The 17,941-nt window shown below is 57.1% G+C and overlaps 1 protein-coding gene across 1 annotated transcript; it reads right to left on the bottom strand.

Moving 5' to 3' along the window:
- Positions 1-3,379: 3,379 nt before the first annotated feature.
- Positions 3,380-10,400, bottom strand: KLF15 (Kruppel like factor 15). Its single transcript, XM_040995324.1, has 2 exons — positions 9,319-10,400; positions 3,380-3,606 (listed from the first exon to the last, which is right to left on the bottom strand). Exons 1-2 carry the CDS (start codon positions 10,398-10,400, stop codon positions 3,438-3,440), a joined length of 1,251 nt encoding a protein of 416 aa, XP_040851258.1. The 3' UTR covers positions 3,380-3,437.
- Positions 10,401-17,941: the final 7,541 nt, after the last annotated feature.

Raw genomic sequence — 17,941 nt, 5'->3', positions numbered from 1 at the left:
GACTGCAGGCCCCACTCTGGTCCATATGACATGCCTTCTGGGAGTGTAGATGAAGCCACAGGGAAATGACCCCACCCAGTGCCCTGGGACCACCCTCTGCCGAACAGGTGCCATTCTGCTGGGGAGGACCCGCTGCAGACACAGCATTGGGCAGCCACATGCCTGCCCTCTGCCTCCCTGCTTCCTCGCCATGTTCTGGCTGAGCATACCCATGAAAATGGCATGTTCCAGCTTCCCTGGCAGTGATGAGGCCCTCTTGAGGCTAGCCAGTGGGGTATGAAGATCCAGTGTGCACATCTCAGCCTGTGCCTGGAGGGCAGGCAAGAGGCTCATGGCACTTCACCTGCTCAGTCACTGGCAGGTGTCCATTGAGCCATAAACACCCAGCAGGGGCTAAGAGAGGCAGGGAGGCAGGACAAGACAAGGAGCCCGGTGCCCCATGCAGGAACTGCCACACCAGCCCTGACTGCTTTCTTTCAACAGTGAGAAATAAACTTCCAACCTGTTTAAGCCACAGTCTAGAGGGGTGAGATCTTTGTTACAAGCCACCTAACTCATACGCTACTTCCTACCCTGTCCCTGGTCCTGGGGGCTGGATCCTGTGTAGGGTAGCCTGGGAGGGGAATCCCACAGGGCCATCTGTCTGCCACTGTCCAGACCTCTGCCTGTTGTTAACAAGTGTGGGGACACACCTGCTCCTCTTGTAGCCACAGATACCATGGCAATGTCCTACAGGCAGGTGTTTGGTGCAGTTCTCTGTGTTCCAGCGTGCTTGAGGTGGTCAAGCAATAGAGCAGAAAGCTACCCACACTCCCAGATGCTCCTTCCTACCAGAGGGGCAGGCTCATCACTGGCTGTCACTCACCATCGTATCTGTCCCCTCACTCACCATCCACCACCCCACCATTACCTGGGGGCTTGCAAGGCTGTTGTATGCCAGGGAAGAAGCTAAAATCTGCGGAGGTTGAGCACTACAAGTGGCAGAGCTGGGAGCAGCAGGATGTGTGGCTGCAAAGGGCCCGCTTCTCTATGCTCCTGGGCTGTGCTCTGGATTCAGGTGCTCTCCCAGCTGAGATCCTGTGGGGCAGGTACATGGCAAGCTTGTAAGCCCACGCTTCAGGCAGGGCCCAGGATCTCAGCCTCAAGGGAACCACTCCCATACACTCCTGATCCCATGTGGGCTCGCTCACCCTGGCCCCACAGGTCAGCTGAGGGGCCATAGGTTCAGCAGTCACTGTGGAAGCACATGCTGGGTGTCCTGTCAGCCCCCAGGAACAGGGGGTACATGAGCACTCAGTGCCACCACCCTGGCCAAATGACAGTATTCCCCAGCCCTTCGTGTCCCTCTGACCTGCAGCTGCAGACTGCTCGCACAAAAAGCAGTCCCTCCCACTCAGGTGCTTGCCACTGTAGCCATCCGTGCCTCGCTCCTCTAGAGCACTTTTGCCTGCAGAGGGCACATGCGGACAGGGGCAAAGGACAGAGGTTGTCAACTCCAGTCCTCGCCTCAGGCCTCGCCTGAGCAGCAGCCATCTCCCAAGGTAGCCATAGCAATGACTACTGCCTGCTCAAGTATACAAATCCACATACTAACCACACAGCCACCTTCCTGTCAGACATCTGGGGTACGGGGACCTCCCCTGAAAAACACAAGTTTGTCCAGAAGGCTCTTGCCAGCCCCATGCAGGTTAAGGGGCCACGAGTGGCAGCCATCTAGCATTTACTGAACCTTAGGGGCAGACCAGTCCCTGTCCTCCTCCCCTTCTTGGAGCCATTTCCCTAGTGGCTGCCCAGCACATCTAAACCTCCACTCTGGGACCATGTGGCAGAGAGCTCAAGCACTGTCAGGGAGTTGGGGAGGGTGGAAGAAGCAGAGCAGATGCCCTCACAGCATATGCTGGCAGCTCTGAATCCCACCTCTGCCTGGTCCAGGTTCCTGGCACACCTAGAGTCATTGCACAAGGAGCAAAAAGCATGGTCACTTACCTCGAGTTAGTCCAAGAGGATGGCGGATGCACTGGCCAGCACACAGCAGGTGCACCTGACAGACTGAACGCTAGGCAGGAAGTGCCCAGCAAGGGCCTCAGACAGCCTGCAGAAGACAGATGATCCCTGCAAGACCCACTGGATTCCGAGTGGTTCTCACAGAGGCTGTTGGATTTGCATGACTGATGCAGAGCCCCAGCCCCAGGCACAGTGCTGGGCTCTCTGGGAACCCCTCACTACTGGGCCAGAGCTGCATCCCAAGAGTCCTGGGGTCCCTCCTCTGGAAAGAAAAGCGAGGTTCCCTTGAAGTCTGCCAACACCAATGTAAACCACAGGCTCAGCACCCCAGTTTTGTGGCCTTTTGCTGTCTGAAGGTCCAGAACAAGTCTCGGAAGTAGAACACACACCTGCAAGACCCGCTCAATTTTTTTTCTTTTTTTTATTGGCAAAGTAAATATATTTTTTTATGAAGGCCCAAAGAAAATATACATAATTGTAACATATGTACACCGGCTTTATAGATTTTTTTTTAAATTTCAAATGTACACAAATGCTGATGTTATTAAAAGATAGTTTATGTAGATGTCCCTATGTACAGTTTATTTACATACATTCATAGGATGTGAAATCCACCTGTCAACACAAGCTAGTTCATTTGAGATTAATTTCTAAATGAGATAAGGAATGCATTTCTAAACTGGGGGTTGTGGGGGAAGGAGGCACTAGCTGGACCTTCCATACCCATGCAGCCTGCTTCCAGCTCCTCCCCACACTAGAGGGGGCATCTGGATTTGTCTGGTACTCCACAGAGCCCCAGCCACGCGAGGGGCAGCAGCTTCCAGCTCCCATACATTTAACTCAAGCTCATGCACCCCCACCTCTTTCCCACATGCATACCCCTCAGCCCACCCCATGCCCCTCTGGTGACTGTGTTGAGCCAGGCGTTTTTTGGGGGGGCGCAGCTGCCCTCACACAACAGTGCAGTCCTGCACTTTTGGCCTACTTCCTCCAATCCAGCAAATTTCCCTCTGGTAACCAAACATTTCACAAGTGCACATTTCTGCTTGGCAGAGCAATACGGGAGCTGGATCTGGCCCAGGAGAGAACCCAGTGGGAGAAGGGCCAGCCCCCATCCCCCCCAAAAAAAACTGCCTACAACGGGAAGGCATAAAGGCACCAAGGCTGGCCTTCAGCCCTATGTGCACGCGCATGTGCACCGAAGACACAGCCTCCAGGATCGCGAGGTGTGTGGCTGCAAGTCCTCCCTGGAAAGGCATCAGGTGGCAAGGTGAGAGGGGGATTGTTGGATGCACGCCTCCCGTACTTCGGAAAGGGATGCTGGTAACATTGTCACGTCCCTCTCAAAGAGGGAAATAAATTATTGCTTAAAAAAAAAAAAAGACATAGAACCGTGAGGCCCAGGGTACCAGGCCAGGCCCCGTGGGGCATGCTCAGTTCATCGCACGCACGGAGCGGCTACTCCGTGGGAAGCGATGCACCTTGATGTGCTTGGAGAGGTGGTCGCTCCGCGCGAACTTCTTCTCGCACACAGGACACTGGTAGGGCTTCACACCAGAGTGCGAGCGCCGGTGCCGTGACAGCTCGTCGGAGCGTGAGAACCTGCGGGACAGGGCAGTCAGCGAGGTCCCGCCAGGCCGACACACCCAAGCAGGTGGCGCCCATGCATCTGCAGTCTGCTGGTGTTGGCTGGGCACTTTCGGTTCCTAAGGGATCCAATCACTCTCAGGGAAGTCTGAGTCCCCCAGCTTCTCTCCACAGTTCTAAGAGGCATAAAGTGAAGGCTCCCTGCTGGCACTTGGGTTCCAGGCTCTAGACTGTGGGGCCTGTGGCAGCTGGTTAGCATTCTGGACATGACAGGCTCTCAGAGTCAGGGACTTACCTGGCCCACTTTGCAGTGGGGAGATGGGGTCAGAAGCCGCAGCTGTACCCAGTCACTTAGCCCCCATGGCTCAGAATTCCCCAGAAGGCATCTCTCTAGGGGTCTGGGTAGGGAGGCTGGGTAGAGACCATGGCCTTCCCCAGCCCAGAACCACAGCTGGGCTTGGCTCCTTTGTTACTTCCACTAGACAGGGAAAGGTGGTCCTCAGACTCGAGTCCATCTGACCCTAGGACTCTGCAGCATGCCAGGCCCCCTGAGAAACTGCCGCACAGGTCCCTGTACAAGTGGCTGCCCAGATGGCCTGCAAACAGGTGCTCTGAGGGCGGGTATGAGTCAGAGTGGTAGCAAAGTGCCCAGATAGCTGTGATGGACCTCATGGTTTGAGGTTCTTCCTTCTTTGATCCTTGTCCTGATAGCAAGATTCCCCCTTCCCTCGTCCCAGCCTATCTAGCTACCTCACCCAACTACACACACCCATGCCTCCTCCCTGTGTACCACCAACACTGCCCATCCCTGATTCTTACCATAGGACATTCGCACATGCTCTCTCCTACCCATTCCCCAGAGCTCAGCTTAAACATCACTTGCTCAGGAGAGTCCTATAGAACTACAACCCATCCCAGGCATTAGGCATGTCTCTTTCCTTGTCCTTGTCATCACTTTAAGTTGAAATTGGTTCCAGCTTTCTGATGACTGTCAATGTGTCCCATGAGGCCTCATGGGTGCTCAGCCCTGGGTGTAGGATGTGCTAGAGAATCAGTGAGTGCAAGGAAATACAATAGCAGATATAGCAGGCATCCCTAGAGCAACCGAGAGCTCTCCTGCAGCAGGTCCTCCCAGGGCACGCACACATGCACAGTTGTGCACACATATGCATGTACAAGTGCTGACACACACCTATACAGGTACTATCACACACACACAGACACCCACGCATGCTCAGAAGCACCAGGCCTGACGCCTGCTCTCAGATCTGTGGCCACAAGGTAAGGAGGGGTGAAGCAGCACCCCAGAACAGCAGTCCCCAACTCAGCCCAAGGGTAGGGGCTGCTGATCCCCTCTGCCCTGTTCCTGTGGGTGGAGGCCTTGACCCAGAGCCTGGGGAGAGAAGGGGAACCCAACAGCAGTTCCCGCTGCAGCCTTCCTGGTCCTGCCCACCCTGGCAGCAACAAATGCCTGACCCCTCCCCCCACCTTGCCGGGCTATATATGTCACCGGAGCCCTATGCCCTGGCACTCAAGCCCCAGCCTGTTTCCCAGGCTAGGGCCACCTGCCCCCAGCTACAGTGCATATACAGCTGAGCCAGGACAGAGTGGGGGTGGGGAGGGAGGGAGGGTGCGGCAGGGAGATGGGCACAGGTATAGAAAAAAGAGGTCGAGCCTTCCTTGTCCGGGTGCCAGCTCAGCCCCGCATGCCTGCCGAGAACATGGCAAAATCTCAGTCACACAGCATGCCCGAAGGTCCCCACCCGGCCAGGTCCCTGTGTGCTTCTCCACAAACAGGTCTACCTCAGCCAGCCACAACCCCAAGGTTTCCGCCTGTCCTCCAGGCCTGTCTCAGAGTCCAAAAGCAGTGACGTGGCGCTGTAACCACCCTACGGCCATAGCGACATTGCAGGCAGGCCAGGAAGTTGAGAAAGAGCCAGGCTGGTCCTCACCTGTCCTCCACAGCCCCTAGTCACGACCCCAGGATATGCTGGTATCCCCTGGGAAAAGGGCCCTTAGGTGGCCCCAACTGCACCCCTGTGTACCATAGGGGATTCAGTGGGCACCTCTGCAGGCAGGAAGCTCTGTTACGGATTTACCAGGTAGGCTGGGCTGGTGGCCAAGCTTGCTGGACCTTAGTATCCCCACCTGGAGAGAAGCAGAATGATGATCCCCCTTGCAGGTGACTGCAAGGACTGCAAAGGGCAGCAAGTAAGGAAGGACCTGGGAGTGACACTCAGCTTGCAGAGCTGCTGAGGAACTGGGAGCTCTCATGACCTGCAAACAGCCTAACACGTAGCCCAGGTGAAGTCCCTGCTTGTGCAGGTTCACACTGCCAGCTTGCAAGGTGCCCTGGTGACTCAAGAGCCTCCTGTAACATCAGCACCTCTATGTAAATGTGTCCCTTCCTTGAGACACCAACCCTACAGCCAGTGGGAAGTTGTTACGGTAGTCATAAGGGTTGCAGTAGGGACAGTGCTCCCTGCATTTGTGCAGTGTCCGACCTGCCTAACTGCTGGTAGTCTCAGCTTTTGCTAAGGATGTGGTCAAAAAATGCCTCATCACGTACAGGGAACGGTGGAAGCAGGGCTCAAAGAGCATAGGCTTGGAGCCAGGCCACCTAGGTTGCCTGCTGTCCCTGCCACCTGCAGCTCCTGTGACCTCAGATCTGCAGCTTCCATGCCCTGGACCTAGCATGCCCTCTGCACTTGACAGCAGTGCCTGTTGCTGATCTTCCTGCATCATGCCTCTGGGCCATTCCAGGACAGGACGTTCAGTCATGAGAACAAAGGAGACCTGTGTCTTGTAAGGAAGCTTCCTAGAAGGCAGGCAAACGCACTTCCCGGACTGTCAGGTCAGTCCAGGTTAGGCCAGCAAAGCAGGGATGGGGAGTCTGGGTCCAAGACAAAGGCAGTAGGAAGTGGGGGGCTGAGAACCTGGGCCCCTAGGAGAGGATGAACAGAGGCCCTGAGGTGAGGGAGGTCCCTCATGGAATGTGCATGCCAGGCACAGCCACAGTATGAAGGGGAAGCCCTCCCACCCCTGAAGCAAGTTATTCCACCCCTTGCCAACACACACACAGGTGGGCAGGGATAGCAGGAGGCCCCAGGTAGATTCCCAGTCCAGCCAGTGTTTGCTGTGTGACCGTGGAGGGCTTGGTTAACCACGCTGCGCATCAGATGCCTCTGACATGAGGGGAGCACCTGGAGCCGGCCTACGGAGCTTCCATGAGCATAGAGAGGCAGACTCTGCAGATGAGCCCCAAGTCCAGACAGCATTTAGAGGTCCCAAGGACACTTATTGACCAGCATAGCCTCTGCAGGTGATGGGACATTTAGAGGCCAGTGGTATGTCAATGAGAGCTGATGGCAGTTCCCCAGCACATGGTAACCCAACCTACTCACCATCATTTTTCCTGTCTGGACCAAGCTGCCTCCAAAGCTAGGCTCATCCTCCCCCTGGGGCTGTGGGACCCTCTCTTCCTCTGATAAGTGAGTGAAAACAATGTGAAAGAGAAACACAGCATTGGGGAGGCATGCCTGGGGGTGCAGGATGGCAGCCCTGGGCTTGTCCTTGTACCCACAAAGATACAGCCCTTCTGGGAAGTAGGGGTCCTTAGCTCCTGTACCATAGATGACTCCATAGAGGCCAAGCCTATCATGTGAGTCCTGGGCAAGGAGACCTGTGCCAAGACTCCCTACCAGAAAGCTGAAGCCCCTCTACACCTCCTGCTTTGGGGAGCACTGTCCCTCCCACAGTCGCTGGGTGGAGGGTGCTGTCTGCGGTCTGGCAAAGCTGACAGCTCGGAGGAGCGGACACCTTAACCAGGCCCATTCTCTCCCCTGTAGCCTGCCCATCCATATCACTGTGCAGGAGCATTAGCTGGGAGATGATTCCTGCAAAGGCAGCTATCGTGTCCCAGGGAAAGTGCTGCCTGCCAAGTAGCTGCCCAACACCTGCACAGTCCCTGCTTGTCTCCACTGAAGAACACACAGGAATCCCTGCAAGTTGCCCTGGCGCCCAGTGCTGGAGCTCGCTGCATGCCAAGCCAGCATTCTGGTCCTCTACTCTACAGCTGAGGAAACTGAGGTCCCTCAGCAGGCAATGCCCAGGGATGCTCAGGGACCTAGGGGTGGGCTCGAGCCCAGTGCCCCCTACTGCCTCCTCCATGCTCCCTCCTCTAACAATTAAGGGCGCTTTTGGGTGCCTCCCTCGATCTCTCGTGTCTACCACCCATCCATGAGGTGCGCCCACCACTGTGGCCAGCCTCATGAACAGGCTGGCACCCAGCACCCATAGAACAGTTCAAGGGGACACCAAGGGATCTTATGCCCATGGCAATGAGGTGGGAGCTGGGTGCCAAGCAGTGCTGTTCTTGTGCAGCTAAGATTTCCCACGCCCAAGATGCCACTTTAAGAAAAGCCCTTTCTCTGGCCCACTCCATGAAAAAGGGATGTCTGTGCTGCACCTCCATTCCCCAAGCAGTTTCCTATCCCTGGTGCTACCTCAGCCAGCCAGCATCCCTACCACAGGCCAGCCCACACAGCTCTCAGAACCAGGGCCCAATTGAGGAAACAGAAGCCCCAAACAGCTCTTGGTGTGCCATATTCACATATGCACACACAGTCAGACATAAGGTGTGTAAACAGGTGGGGTCACATGGTACATATAGGAAGCAGGAGGTGTGTGTGCGCGCGCACACACACACACACACGCTCACACAGCTATGGGCCTGCAGGTTCATCTGTCTACACCCTCCACACATACACACAGTCACACGTGCAGTGGTAGCTATGGCAGCAAACAGCAGGAACATGTTGGTGCTACCTGTGTTCTTCCAAGAGATCGCTGTGGGATGGGGATCCTAAACGCAGGACAGCCTCACTGTGGCACCCTGGGCAGGGGAGCTCACGGCAGGCTGCCTGTATCCCAGAGAAGGATGCCCAAGGACAGCAAGCAGTCCCCAGAGCCCAAGCAAGCTTGGCCAGCCAAGGGTTGGGTTTGTCTGGGCAAGACCCCCACATCCTGAAAGCTTGGCTTCCCCATCAAGCCACAGAGCAGACAGGAATTCTAGTGGACTTGGCCACCTTCTGCTGGTGCCTAAGTACGTCTCCTTGGCTGGCCTTTGTAGCCTCTCCAAAGATGAACTGAGTCCAGGCCCAATGGACATGCTCGAAGACTCCTGGAAATGAAGCTCTTCCCAGCATCTGGGCATACAGCCTTTTCGGGATGGGATCTCCCTGATCCAACCCCCTTTTTAAGGGCAGTGAGCAGGCCAAGTTCCTTGCCTGATGGGAGCTCCTCAGCCACTTATACAGAAGTGGGAATGAGGGTGGTACTTACCCCATGGGCCTGGCCTGCTGCCCTGCCCCTCCATCATCCTCAGCTGGCCCTGTAAGCACCCTCCCCTGTGGCTGGGCCTCAACCCTCACCCTGTCCTGGGCTACCTACCTAGTGGGCAGCACAAGCTGCTATGAGCCTTACCTGTTCATTATAGAACTGGAGACCAGTTGACTCCTAGCTTCAGTCACCAGCAGGGACAAAGACGTCCCTGGGCAGCTGTGCCAGCTCTGGCCCTGATTCCTTAACCCCAAACCTGTAACCCTTGCTCCCCTTTCCATTCAGCTAGGTTGAACAGTGGTGGCAATGGCCTTGCATGTACACCCAAGCTAGCGGATGAGGGCAGGACCTTGCTTGCTGCCCAGGCCTGTCCCCCATCATACTGACCTCCAGCCGCAGCCCGGCCAGGTGCAGGCAAAGGGCTTCTCGCCCGTGTGCCGCCGCAGGTGGGCCTTGAGGTGGCTGCTTTTGGTGTACATCTTGCTGCACCCCGGGAAAGTACATTTGTGCATTTTGATGAGTTCTGCTGCTGGGTTCTTGGGGAACTTCTGACCCACGAGGAGGCCAGCCGGTCCAGGTCCCAGAGCTCCTGACCCCATGGGCTTGGCAGCAATGGGCACAGGGGCAATACGCACAAACTTTGAGGGCAGATTCAAGTTGGAAGAGGGCACCACCTGTGGCACCAGTGCGAAGGTCTGACCCTGGATGTTGACCAGGAGCTGGGCGACCTTGACGCTCTCCGGGGGTTGGCTGGGGGAGGCAGGCCCCATACCCGATTCTTGTTTCACAGGCACGGGCTGGATCTGCAGGAGCACCGGAACGGGGCCATCTGACGCAGGCCCCGCGCCTGGGCTCTGGGCGTTACCTACAGCGGCAGCACCTGGCGGAGGAGTAGCACGCTCTGTCCCGCCAGAGCCCGAATGGATGGGGTTCCTGTGTGTCCCAGCGGCTGAGAGCTGCCCGCAGGCTTCTGCATCCTTGCTACCGCTTTCAGCGACCTCCTTGGCTCCCGGCTCCATGTTCTCCTCCAGGAATTCTTCAATCTCCTCCAGAGTGGGCTGGAAGGGCCTCGGGACGTCATCAGGGTCACCCACAGGAAACTCAGGGAAGCAGAAGTGTTCGCCCTTCCCAGGCGCTGGGGCCCTGCGCCAGGAACCCCAGGCCATGGAGCCACTGCCGGCTCCCAAGTTGCCACCACTGCTGCCGCCACCCAGGGTGGCCTGGGACAACAGGAAATCCAAAATACTGTCCTGACCCTCAGTGCCCAGGCCTCCACTGTAACAGGAGCAGAGGGCTTGAGAGTCCGGGCTGGCACAGGAGCAGGGGCTGGAGGCATCACTGTCGTCTTCTGAGAGGGGCGAAGGTAGCATGTGGTATGCCCTCCGGCTGGCCAGCCTGTCACCCAGGTAACCAACTGGGCACTTCGGAGACGAGAAGTTCTCGTCCACTGGAAGCAAGTGGTCCACCATGCTGGCCGGGCCGTGCTGGTGGTGGCTGCACAGAGAAGGGACAAGGGAGGCCTGGTCAGCGGCTGGCACGGTCACCTGGCGCCTCATGGACCCACAGCCCCCACCAAGCCTTCCCCCAAACCGTCTGTGGCCAAAGGCCTGGATCCTGCCTCCATCCCACGGGAGAGCTGAGCCTGCAAGAGTGTGTTCTGCAATTGCACCACCTGTTTGCAAAAGAGCCCTCTCCAGGCCCATTGCACAACACAGGGTACTTGTGGTGTCAAACAGATTTTCCAGAATGATCTTGGAAGAGTGTGTGTGTGTGCAAATGATGCTGCCTGCTGTGTGTGTGCCTGAGTGTGGCAGGGGACATGGCTCCTGAAGTCCAGAGAAGCAGAAGTGCCTGGATCCCTGCTTCTCTGAGGATACCCCAGCCCCTCACTACCCCCACTCAGGCCTGTTGAGTCACAGAAGCAGGTAGGAGAAGAGCCATTTGTCCTCTGACCCCTGCACTATAGGGTCAGATTGAGCAAATACTAGTCCAGGCTGTCGGTGATACTTTAATTTCAGATTTTAAATTGTGTAGCACTCTTCACAGGTGTAGGAGAGGGGACAGGCTTAATGCTAGCAGCTTATTTTCACCTACGATCCAAACTGAGCTGCTTGGCCTGTGTTTCATTTAGCATTCATGGTCTGGAGGCCAAAACCTCAGAGAGCAGTAAGCGTGCCCCCTTTGTGGGCTATTTTCCCAGCAAGAGGGGAGACAGGGGGAGCCACAGAGGCCCAGGGGGTTCTCAGTACAGTGGAACAGAGGAGCTTGCACTAGACCCAAGTTCCCTCGGCCACGTCCAAAGCTAAGCCGCTCTGCAGCTCGCGCGGCTGCTCTACCGGCCCAGGACACTCACCACTTGGCAAGATCCAGCTAGCGCCTGTTCCTCTGACAGCATGGCCATGATGCTGCTGGGTGCCCAGTGCCCACTGTGACACCTGGTGCCTGACAGGGGCTCAAAGGACACTAAGAGGGTGGCAGGAGAAGGGTACCAGAGGCCTAGCCATTTCCTGTGTCAGAGGAGAGTCAACAGTATTTGGCTGTGGCAGGGCCGCCTCTCTGGACCTTGGTCCCTGCCACAGCAGGTAGGTCAGCTGTTTATCGGGGTTGACATCTGAAGCCAGCTTCCCCCCCAACCCCCGTTCCCTGTCATCTCAGGGACCACTCCAAGGGCCACACACCCAGTACTGCCCAAGAGAAATCAGGCCCCACTCTCAGCTGTGCCCTGGGGCAAGTCCTTGCTCTCCCCAAACCTCAGTTTCCCCATCTGTCTGGCAGATCGCAAGACAACTGGCCTCCATCCCAACTAACCCACCAAGCTTCAGGCAAGACTTGTGCCCCAGGGCAGTTTTGCCAGAAGGTCCTTAGGATTTTTTTTTAATTAAAAACAAAACAAAAACACTTGCCTAAGGGTTTAAAACTGGGCATGCTTTCCAAGGCAGGCACCATTCACTAACTCGGATGCCGGAAGACCAAACCCGTGGTTCCGCTTGGCTGGGTACCCTCAGGCGGGTGGTACAATGTGTGTGACTCTCTCTGGACACCAAGGTTCCACCATCAGGCAGTTCCCAGGGCTCTGCCACACACACAGCACCCATACAGCCCAGGCAGTGGATCTGCCCCTCTGCCTCTCCAGGCTTTCCTGGACCCAGAGCTGTCCTATAGCCCAGCCTGCTGGGAAACACCAGCGACCCTCAGGAAGGTAGTATTTAACATTTACTGTTTACTTTCTAAGTGCGACCATGGTATTGAGGTTAGGTTTTTGTTTTTTTTTTTAAGCTATATATTGAGATACAGATAAAATAGAAAAAGCAGCAGCAGAATTAGGCAGGGGAAAGACAGAGAACGAAGTGAACCCCAAAAGCTTTGCAAAGAACCCAGCCACCCCCACAGAAGGCCAGCACCTGAATCTGCTCCCCTCCCACCCCCATCCTGACCTCCAACTCCTGTCCACTTCCTCCCATTACCCCTCGGCACTTAGGAGGGGGCCCATAGCTTACACTTCAGTTCAGGGATCATTCTGTCCCATAAGGACCCCACGTGGCAGTCTTCCTCACAGGCTCCACGTGCAAACTGCATAGCGCTGTCCACACACACACACACACACACACACACACGCTCTCCTGTCTACAACCCCACCAGAATACAAACTGTACTGACCGTTCAGTCCCCGGCCCTGCTCCAGACTCTAAAACTGCGCCGGGCAGACTTTGCGCAATGAGTGAACTTGCGCCCTGGGGAGATCAGGAGGGGAGTCAGGCACTCAGGAAAAAAGGACTCGTGGCAGAGTGGGCGTCCTCATGGAGGGGCCACACCAAGGTGCTGCCAGCCCTAGAGCAAGAACATGCGTGAGGGATGGAAGCCGGCTGGCAGCTAAAAAACAGCAGCACGTGGCGCGGCCAGAGGCGCAGGCTGCGCGCAGGGGGAGGGGACGCGCTGTTCCGGGCACCGTCCCTGGCCGGCCGCTGGACTCCGCCTCCCCCCCCCCCACCGGCCCGGCCAGGCCTGCTGTTTATCCTCCCGGGGACACAGCGGCTGCAGGAACAACATGTAATTGATAACAAGCCCAGCGCCGGCCAAGGGCTTGCCATTGGGTCAGCGTGCAAATCACGGGGGTGGCGGTGGGGGCCGCCCTTCAAAATAAGAGTCTCCGCTCCTGCCCGGCCCCGCAGGCCCCAAAGTTGCTGAGTTCTGGTGTCCTGGCACCTGTAGGGCATTGGGAGCTCCCCAAGGGCCTGGGGTCCAGGGGAGAGAGGAGATTTGAGAGGCACAGCCATGAGGTTTTGGGGGAGGATATTTGTCACTTCTGAGGCTATGGGGTAGAAGCAGCCCCCAGGCTCTCTAGCAGAAGGATTTCCAATGGTAACCCCACATTGGGGCGAAAAGTGAGGGTCCTGGGATTCAGTGCACGGGGGATGGGGGTGGGAGGGGTATTGGTCCCGGGGTCCTTTCTGGGACTGAGTGTGAAGGTTGGGGCGTGGTGCTCACGGAGCTCCCCAAGGTTCCTGCGAAGAGTGCACGGCGACAACGCGTGAGTGCCCGAAGCAGTGTGGACTGCGTGGTGCCCAGAAGGCTCAGGGGATGGGATCGGACCCTCGGTGGAGTCCAGGAGCACTGCCCGCTGGGCACAGTGCCCGGGGCTCGTGCCCCCTCCCCCGTCCCCCATTGCAGTGACCGACAGTAACCCCTCCGCCTTCCCCCCTGCCCCCACCCCGCCACCTCGGACCAGCCAGCGCGTCCTCCGCCCGCTCCTTTGCCAGGCCCGGGCCGAACGCCCGCCATATGGGAGCGCCGGCCCGGAGAGGAGCGCAGCCGCCACGCGCGGCCGGGCGTCCAGGCTGCCGCGTGGACCTGAGCGGGGCAAATGACCGGGAAGCAGCTGGAGGGCCTCCTTCCCATGGACCTCCCCTCGGACCCCGCTACTTCACCCCCGCGGGTCCGACACTTTGCCCGGCACCCGCACAGAGCCTCCTCGGACAGCAGCGCTAGTGCCAGGCCGCGCGCTCCGAGCCCGGCCAGTGCCCCTGCCGGCGCGTCCCCGGTCACCCACCGCGACCCCGGTCACCCACCGCCGCGCGCCTTTCCCACCTGAACTTGGCGCAAGCCCGGCCGGTGGCCAGGCCCCGGCGGTCCTGCGGCCCGGCGGGCTGCGCTGTGCTGGGGGGTGGCAGCCCGGGTCCGGAGGCGGCGGCGGCCGCGGGCCAAGCCGCGCGGCTCCTGCGCTCGCTCGCTGGCTCGTCCACTGGCTCGCTCGCCCACTGGCCCGCGGGTCGCTGCGGCCGAGCACTCGCCCGCACGCCCGCCCCGGCGCTCTCGGCGCTCACTCCGGGCGCCTCACGTGACGCCGCGGGCGCCGCGAAGGCTCGCAGGAGGCTCGGCCCCGGGCGCGCGCCCCATTGGCCAGCGCCGCGCGTCACGCGCCCCGCCCCGCCCCGGCCCCACCCCCGGCCGGCGCTCCAGGTCCAGCGCTGCTCGCGAGCTGCGCTGCAGGGACCTGGGCTTTGCCGGGACGGACACCAGCGCGGCGGATGGACGGCCTGAGTCCCAGCCCCGAAGTACGGTTCGGCCCGCGTGCCTCTCTCCAGCCCTGGCGCGGTAAGACTGCAGGGTCCCCCGAGGAATGCCCTCGCCAGGGTCAGCGTCTTGGGACATGACTGTATTTGGCCCGGCCTGGCGCTAACAGCTCGCGCTTCTGGCACGGCCACCCCACCGCATCCCCGGGGGAGCTCTGGAGAGCTTTCGCTGGTCCCATCTCCAACTAAGGACGCCCTGTCCGTTGTCAGGCGGGTGCGGGCTGGCTGGCCCAGAGTTGGCGCTAGAGACTGGGCGCCGTGGGGACGGTCAGTCCCTGGACAGCTGTGAGGCTCAGGCACCCCTGGACCCCCGGGGGTTCCTCCTCCTCTTCCTGCGCTCCCTTCTTTGCCCTCCCAACTAGGGCGCTTCCCGCTGCTGCAGCAGAAACATTCACAGGCAGAATTCACAAGGGTGGTGACCTGAGCACCAGGTGGGTGTTGGGAATACAGCTGGCATGGTCACCAGGATCGGAAGTTCAAGTCCTCCCCTTGAGCCACTAGGCCACCGCGCTGGGCCTCATTTTTCTAAGACACAGATCTGCAAGGTTGTGGCTGCCGACTGGTCTCTGTGCAGGCCCCCCGTCTGCTCAGTTCGCAGCACGTCCACACTACCCTGCCTGCCCTCCATCTTTATCTCTCCCTCCCCCGCCCCCATGTGCTCTCTAGCCCAGGGCCTCTGACCTGATGGGCGAGAGCCACAGCCATGGGTCAGAAGCAGCTTGGAAAGAAAGACCCATCTGTCCTTGGTAGCTGCTGTGACACCGAGTCAGACTGTCTTCTCGCAGCTCTAACACCTGTACTACTCTCGCCTGCCTCACCCAGGTGCGAAAGCCCAGGTTCCCAGCAATCTTTCATGTGTACTGGATGGAAACCCATACCACAAGTCTCACCTCCTTCTTTCTCTTGTTCTCCCCCCCCATCCCCCGCTGCTCACCTTACTCAAATAACCCAGATTCCCTTGCAGTTCCTCAAACATGCCGGGCTCTTCCTCAGGGTCTTTGCACCTGCTCTCCCACACAGTACCCATGGTCCCTCTGCATCTTTCAGGATTCATTCAGATTTTACCTGTTCATGGAAAGCCCTCTGCCTCATTCTTTTTATTTTTTTTTTAATACTTACTTGTTTTTACTGGAAAGGAAGGTTTACAGAGAGAAGGAGAGACAGAGACAGAAAGCTCTTGCATCCCCTGGCTCATTCTCCAAGTGGCCGGCGTGACGGGAGCCAAGCTGATCCAAAGGGAGAAGCCAAGAGCTTTTTTCAGGTTTCCTCCACAGGTGCAGCATCCCAAGGCTTTGGGTCCTCTACTGCTTTCCCAGGTCAGAAGCAGGGGGTTGACTGGAAAGCAGAGCAGCCCACATAGGATCCTTGCACTTGCAAGAGGAAGAGTTAGCCATTGAGCACTACGCCAGGCACTCCCCTGCCCCGTGCTAAAATGTTACCCCAGCCTCCAACATCTCCTATCACCATCACCCACTTAAGCTTTTTCTTTCCATTTATTGCTTTCTCACTTAGCGGCTTTGCATCTTATTTATTCCTCCATTAGAATTCAATTCTACCCGAAGTAGTGATTTCTTTCCCTGCGTTCATTTCATAGCACCAACACCAAAATCACCAAGAACCCAATTCCTGAGCCTGCAAATTGTTGAAAGACTTAAACCAGTAGGGTCAGCTTGAAAGAAACCTGGCAAAATTTATAAACTTGCCCCAAACGGGTGAACGGCAGGAATTAGAACAAACTTACCTCCCACCCTTAGGCTAGATCAGATCTCACCCCAGTTCTATGTAGTGCCATGCCCGCAGTAGAGCAGGGGCCTGATAAATGTGTGTTGAGGGAATGAGCCACCTAGTTGGACAGAATTGCAGTCTGGTTTGCCGAAGGCCTGCCCGAGCAATGACACACACCGTTTGTCCCCTATCTAGGGAGAGGAGCTCTGCCAATACAGAGGGTAGCTGAATGAAGTCAGAGGCATCTTCAAAATGAAGGTGCTGGGTGCCGCATTGTGGCCTAACAGGTTAAGTTGATGCCATAGCACCAGCACCCCCATAGGAGTGCAGGTTTGGGTTCCAGCCATTCTGCTTTTTCAAAAAATTTTTTAATTTATTTTGATTGCAAAGTCAGATATATAGAGAGGAGGAGAGACAGAGAGGAAAATCTTCTGTTCAATGATTCACTCCCCAAGTGACCACAACAGCCAGAGCTGCGCCGATCTGAAGCCAGGAGCTCTTTCAGGTCTCCCACGTAGGTGCAGGGTCCCAAGGCTTTGGGCCATCCTTGATTTCTTTCCCAGACCACAAGCAGGAAACTGGATGGGAAGTGGGGCTGCTGGGATTAGAACCAGCACCCATATGAGATCCTGGCATGTGCAAGGCAAGGACTTTAGCCACTAGGCCACCACGCCGGGCCCCATTCCACTGCTGATCCAGTCCCTGCTGATGCTCTTGGGAAAGCAGCGGATGACAACCCAAGTGCTTGGGCCCCTGTTGCCCACATGGAAAACCATGGAAAACCCAGATGACACTTCTGGCTCCTGGCTTCAGCCTGGCTCAGCTCCAGCCACTGCAACCATTTGAAGAGTGAATCAGCAGATGGAAATTTTCTCTCTCTTCATAACTCTGAAAATGGCCAAGAAAGAACTCAACAGTGGTGGAGCCTCTTAGAATTTCCTTCCAAAATAATTCCTACCCAGGTCTATAGGATGGAACATGAGAAAGTCCTTAAAGTTTATAAACTGTGTGGTTCAAGTATGACCTGGCCTGTAGGAAACTGAACCAGTGTCTCTTGCGGAAGTGGAGAAGGTATCCATCTTTGTTCCATCCTTAGATTTGACATATTTTGCCAGTAGGCATCTGGCTCCAGATTGGCTTCTCACTCTTCCAGCTCTGTGCCTGGGGTGACTTCCTGTGCCCCTAGCTCCTTTGTTCACCTCTCAGCTCAAATACGCCTCCTTTGACCTCCACCATCCTATCACCATCATCCACCGTCTCCAACATGTCCAGCGATCTCGTCTGCTGACCTTGACATATATTGTTTCATCGTCTTGTGTTCATAGTCCTCACTCATGTATTGCCTATCTCTGCCTATCCTCAGAATTTAGGATACTCCAGAAATACCAGTTGAGTCAAGTAAAAGATTCTTCCATCTTGCTCCTCATCAAGCTGAGAGATAATGAGTCTAGAGAAGATCCTGGAGTTCAACATTCTCTTTCTCACTGCTGATGGGTGTCCTATACTCCTGTCCCCCACATAGGCCCACATCGTCCTCCTGCCCCCAAGACCTGTGGCCTCTGCTTTGGCTCACGCCTCCCCCCTCAAGCCAGAGGGCAGTTAGAGGGTGCTATTCAGTGGCTTGGTGGGCTGGCCATAAAGGGACCACCGTGGCCATCAGGCCAGCAGCTTCTAGCAGTGTCTTCCCCCTTCCCAGGAGGAGACTGCATCGTACC

This window comes from Ochotona curzoniae, unplaced genomic scaffold, assembly GCF_017591425.1.
Source record: "Ochotona curzoniae isolate NIBS_2020 unplaced genomic scaffold, NIBS_Ocur_1.0 contig_908, whole genome shotgun sequence".
Taxonomy (NCBI): Eukaryota; Metazoa; Chordata; class Mammalia; order Lagomorpha; family Ochotonidae; genus Ochotona; species Ochotona curzoniae.
This window is presented reverse-complemented; position numbering and strand designations above follow the sequence as displayed.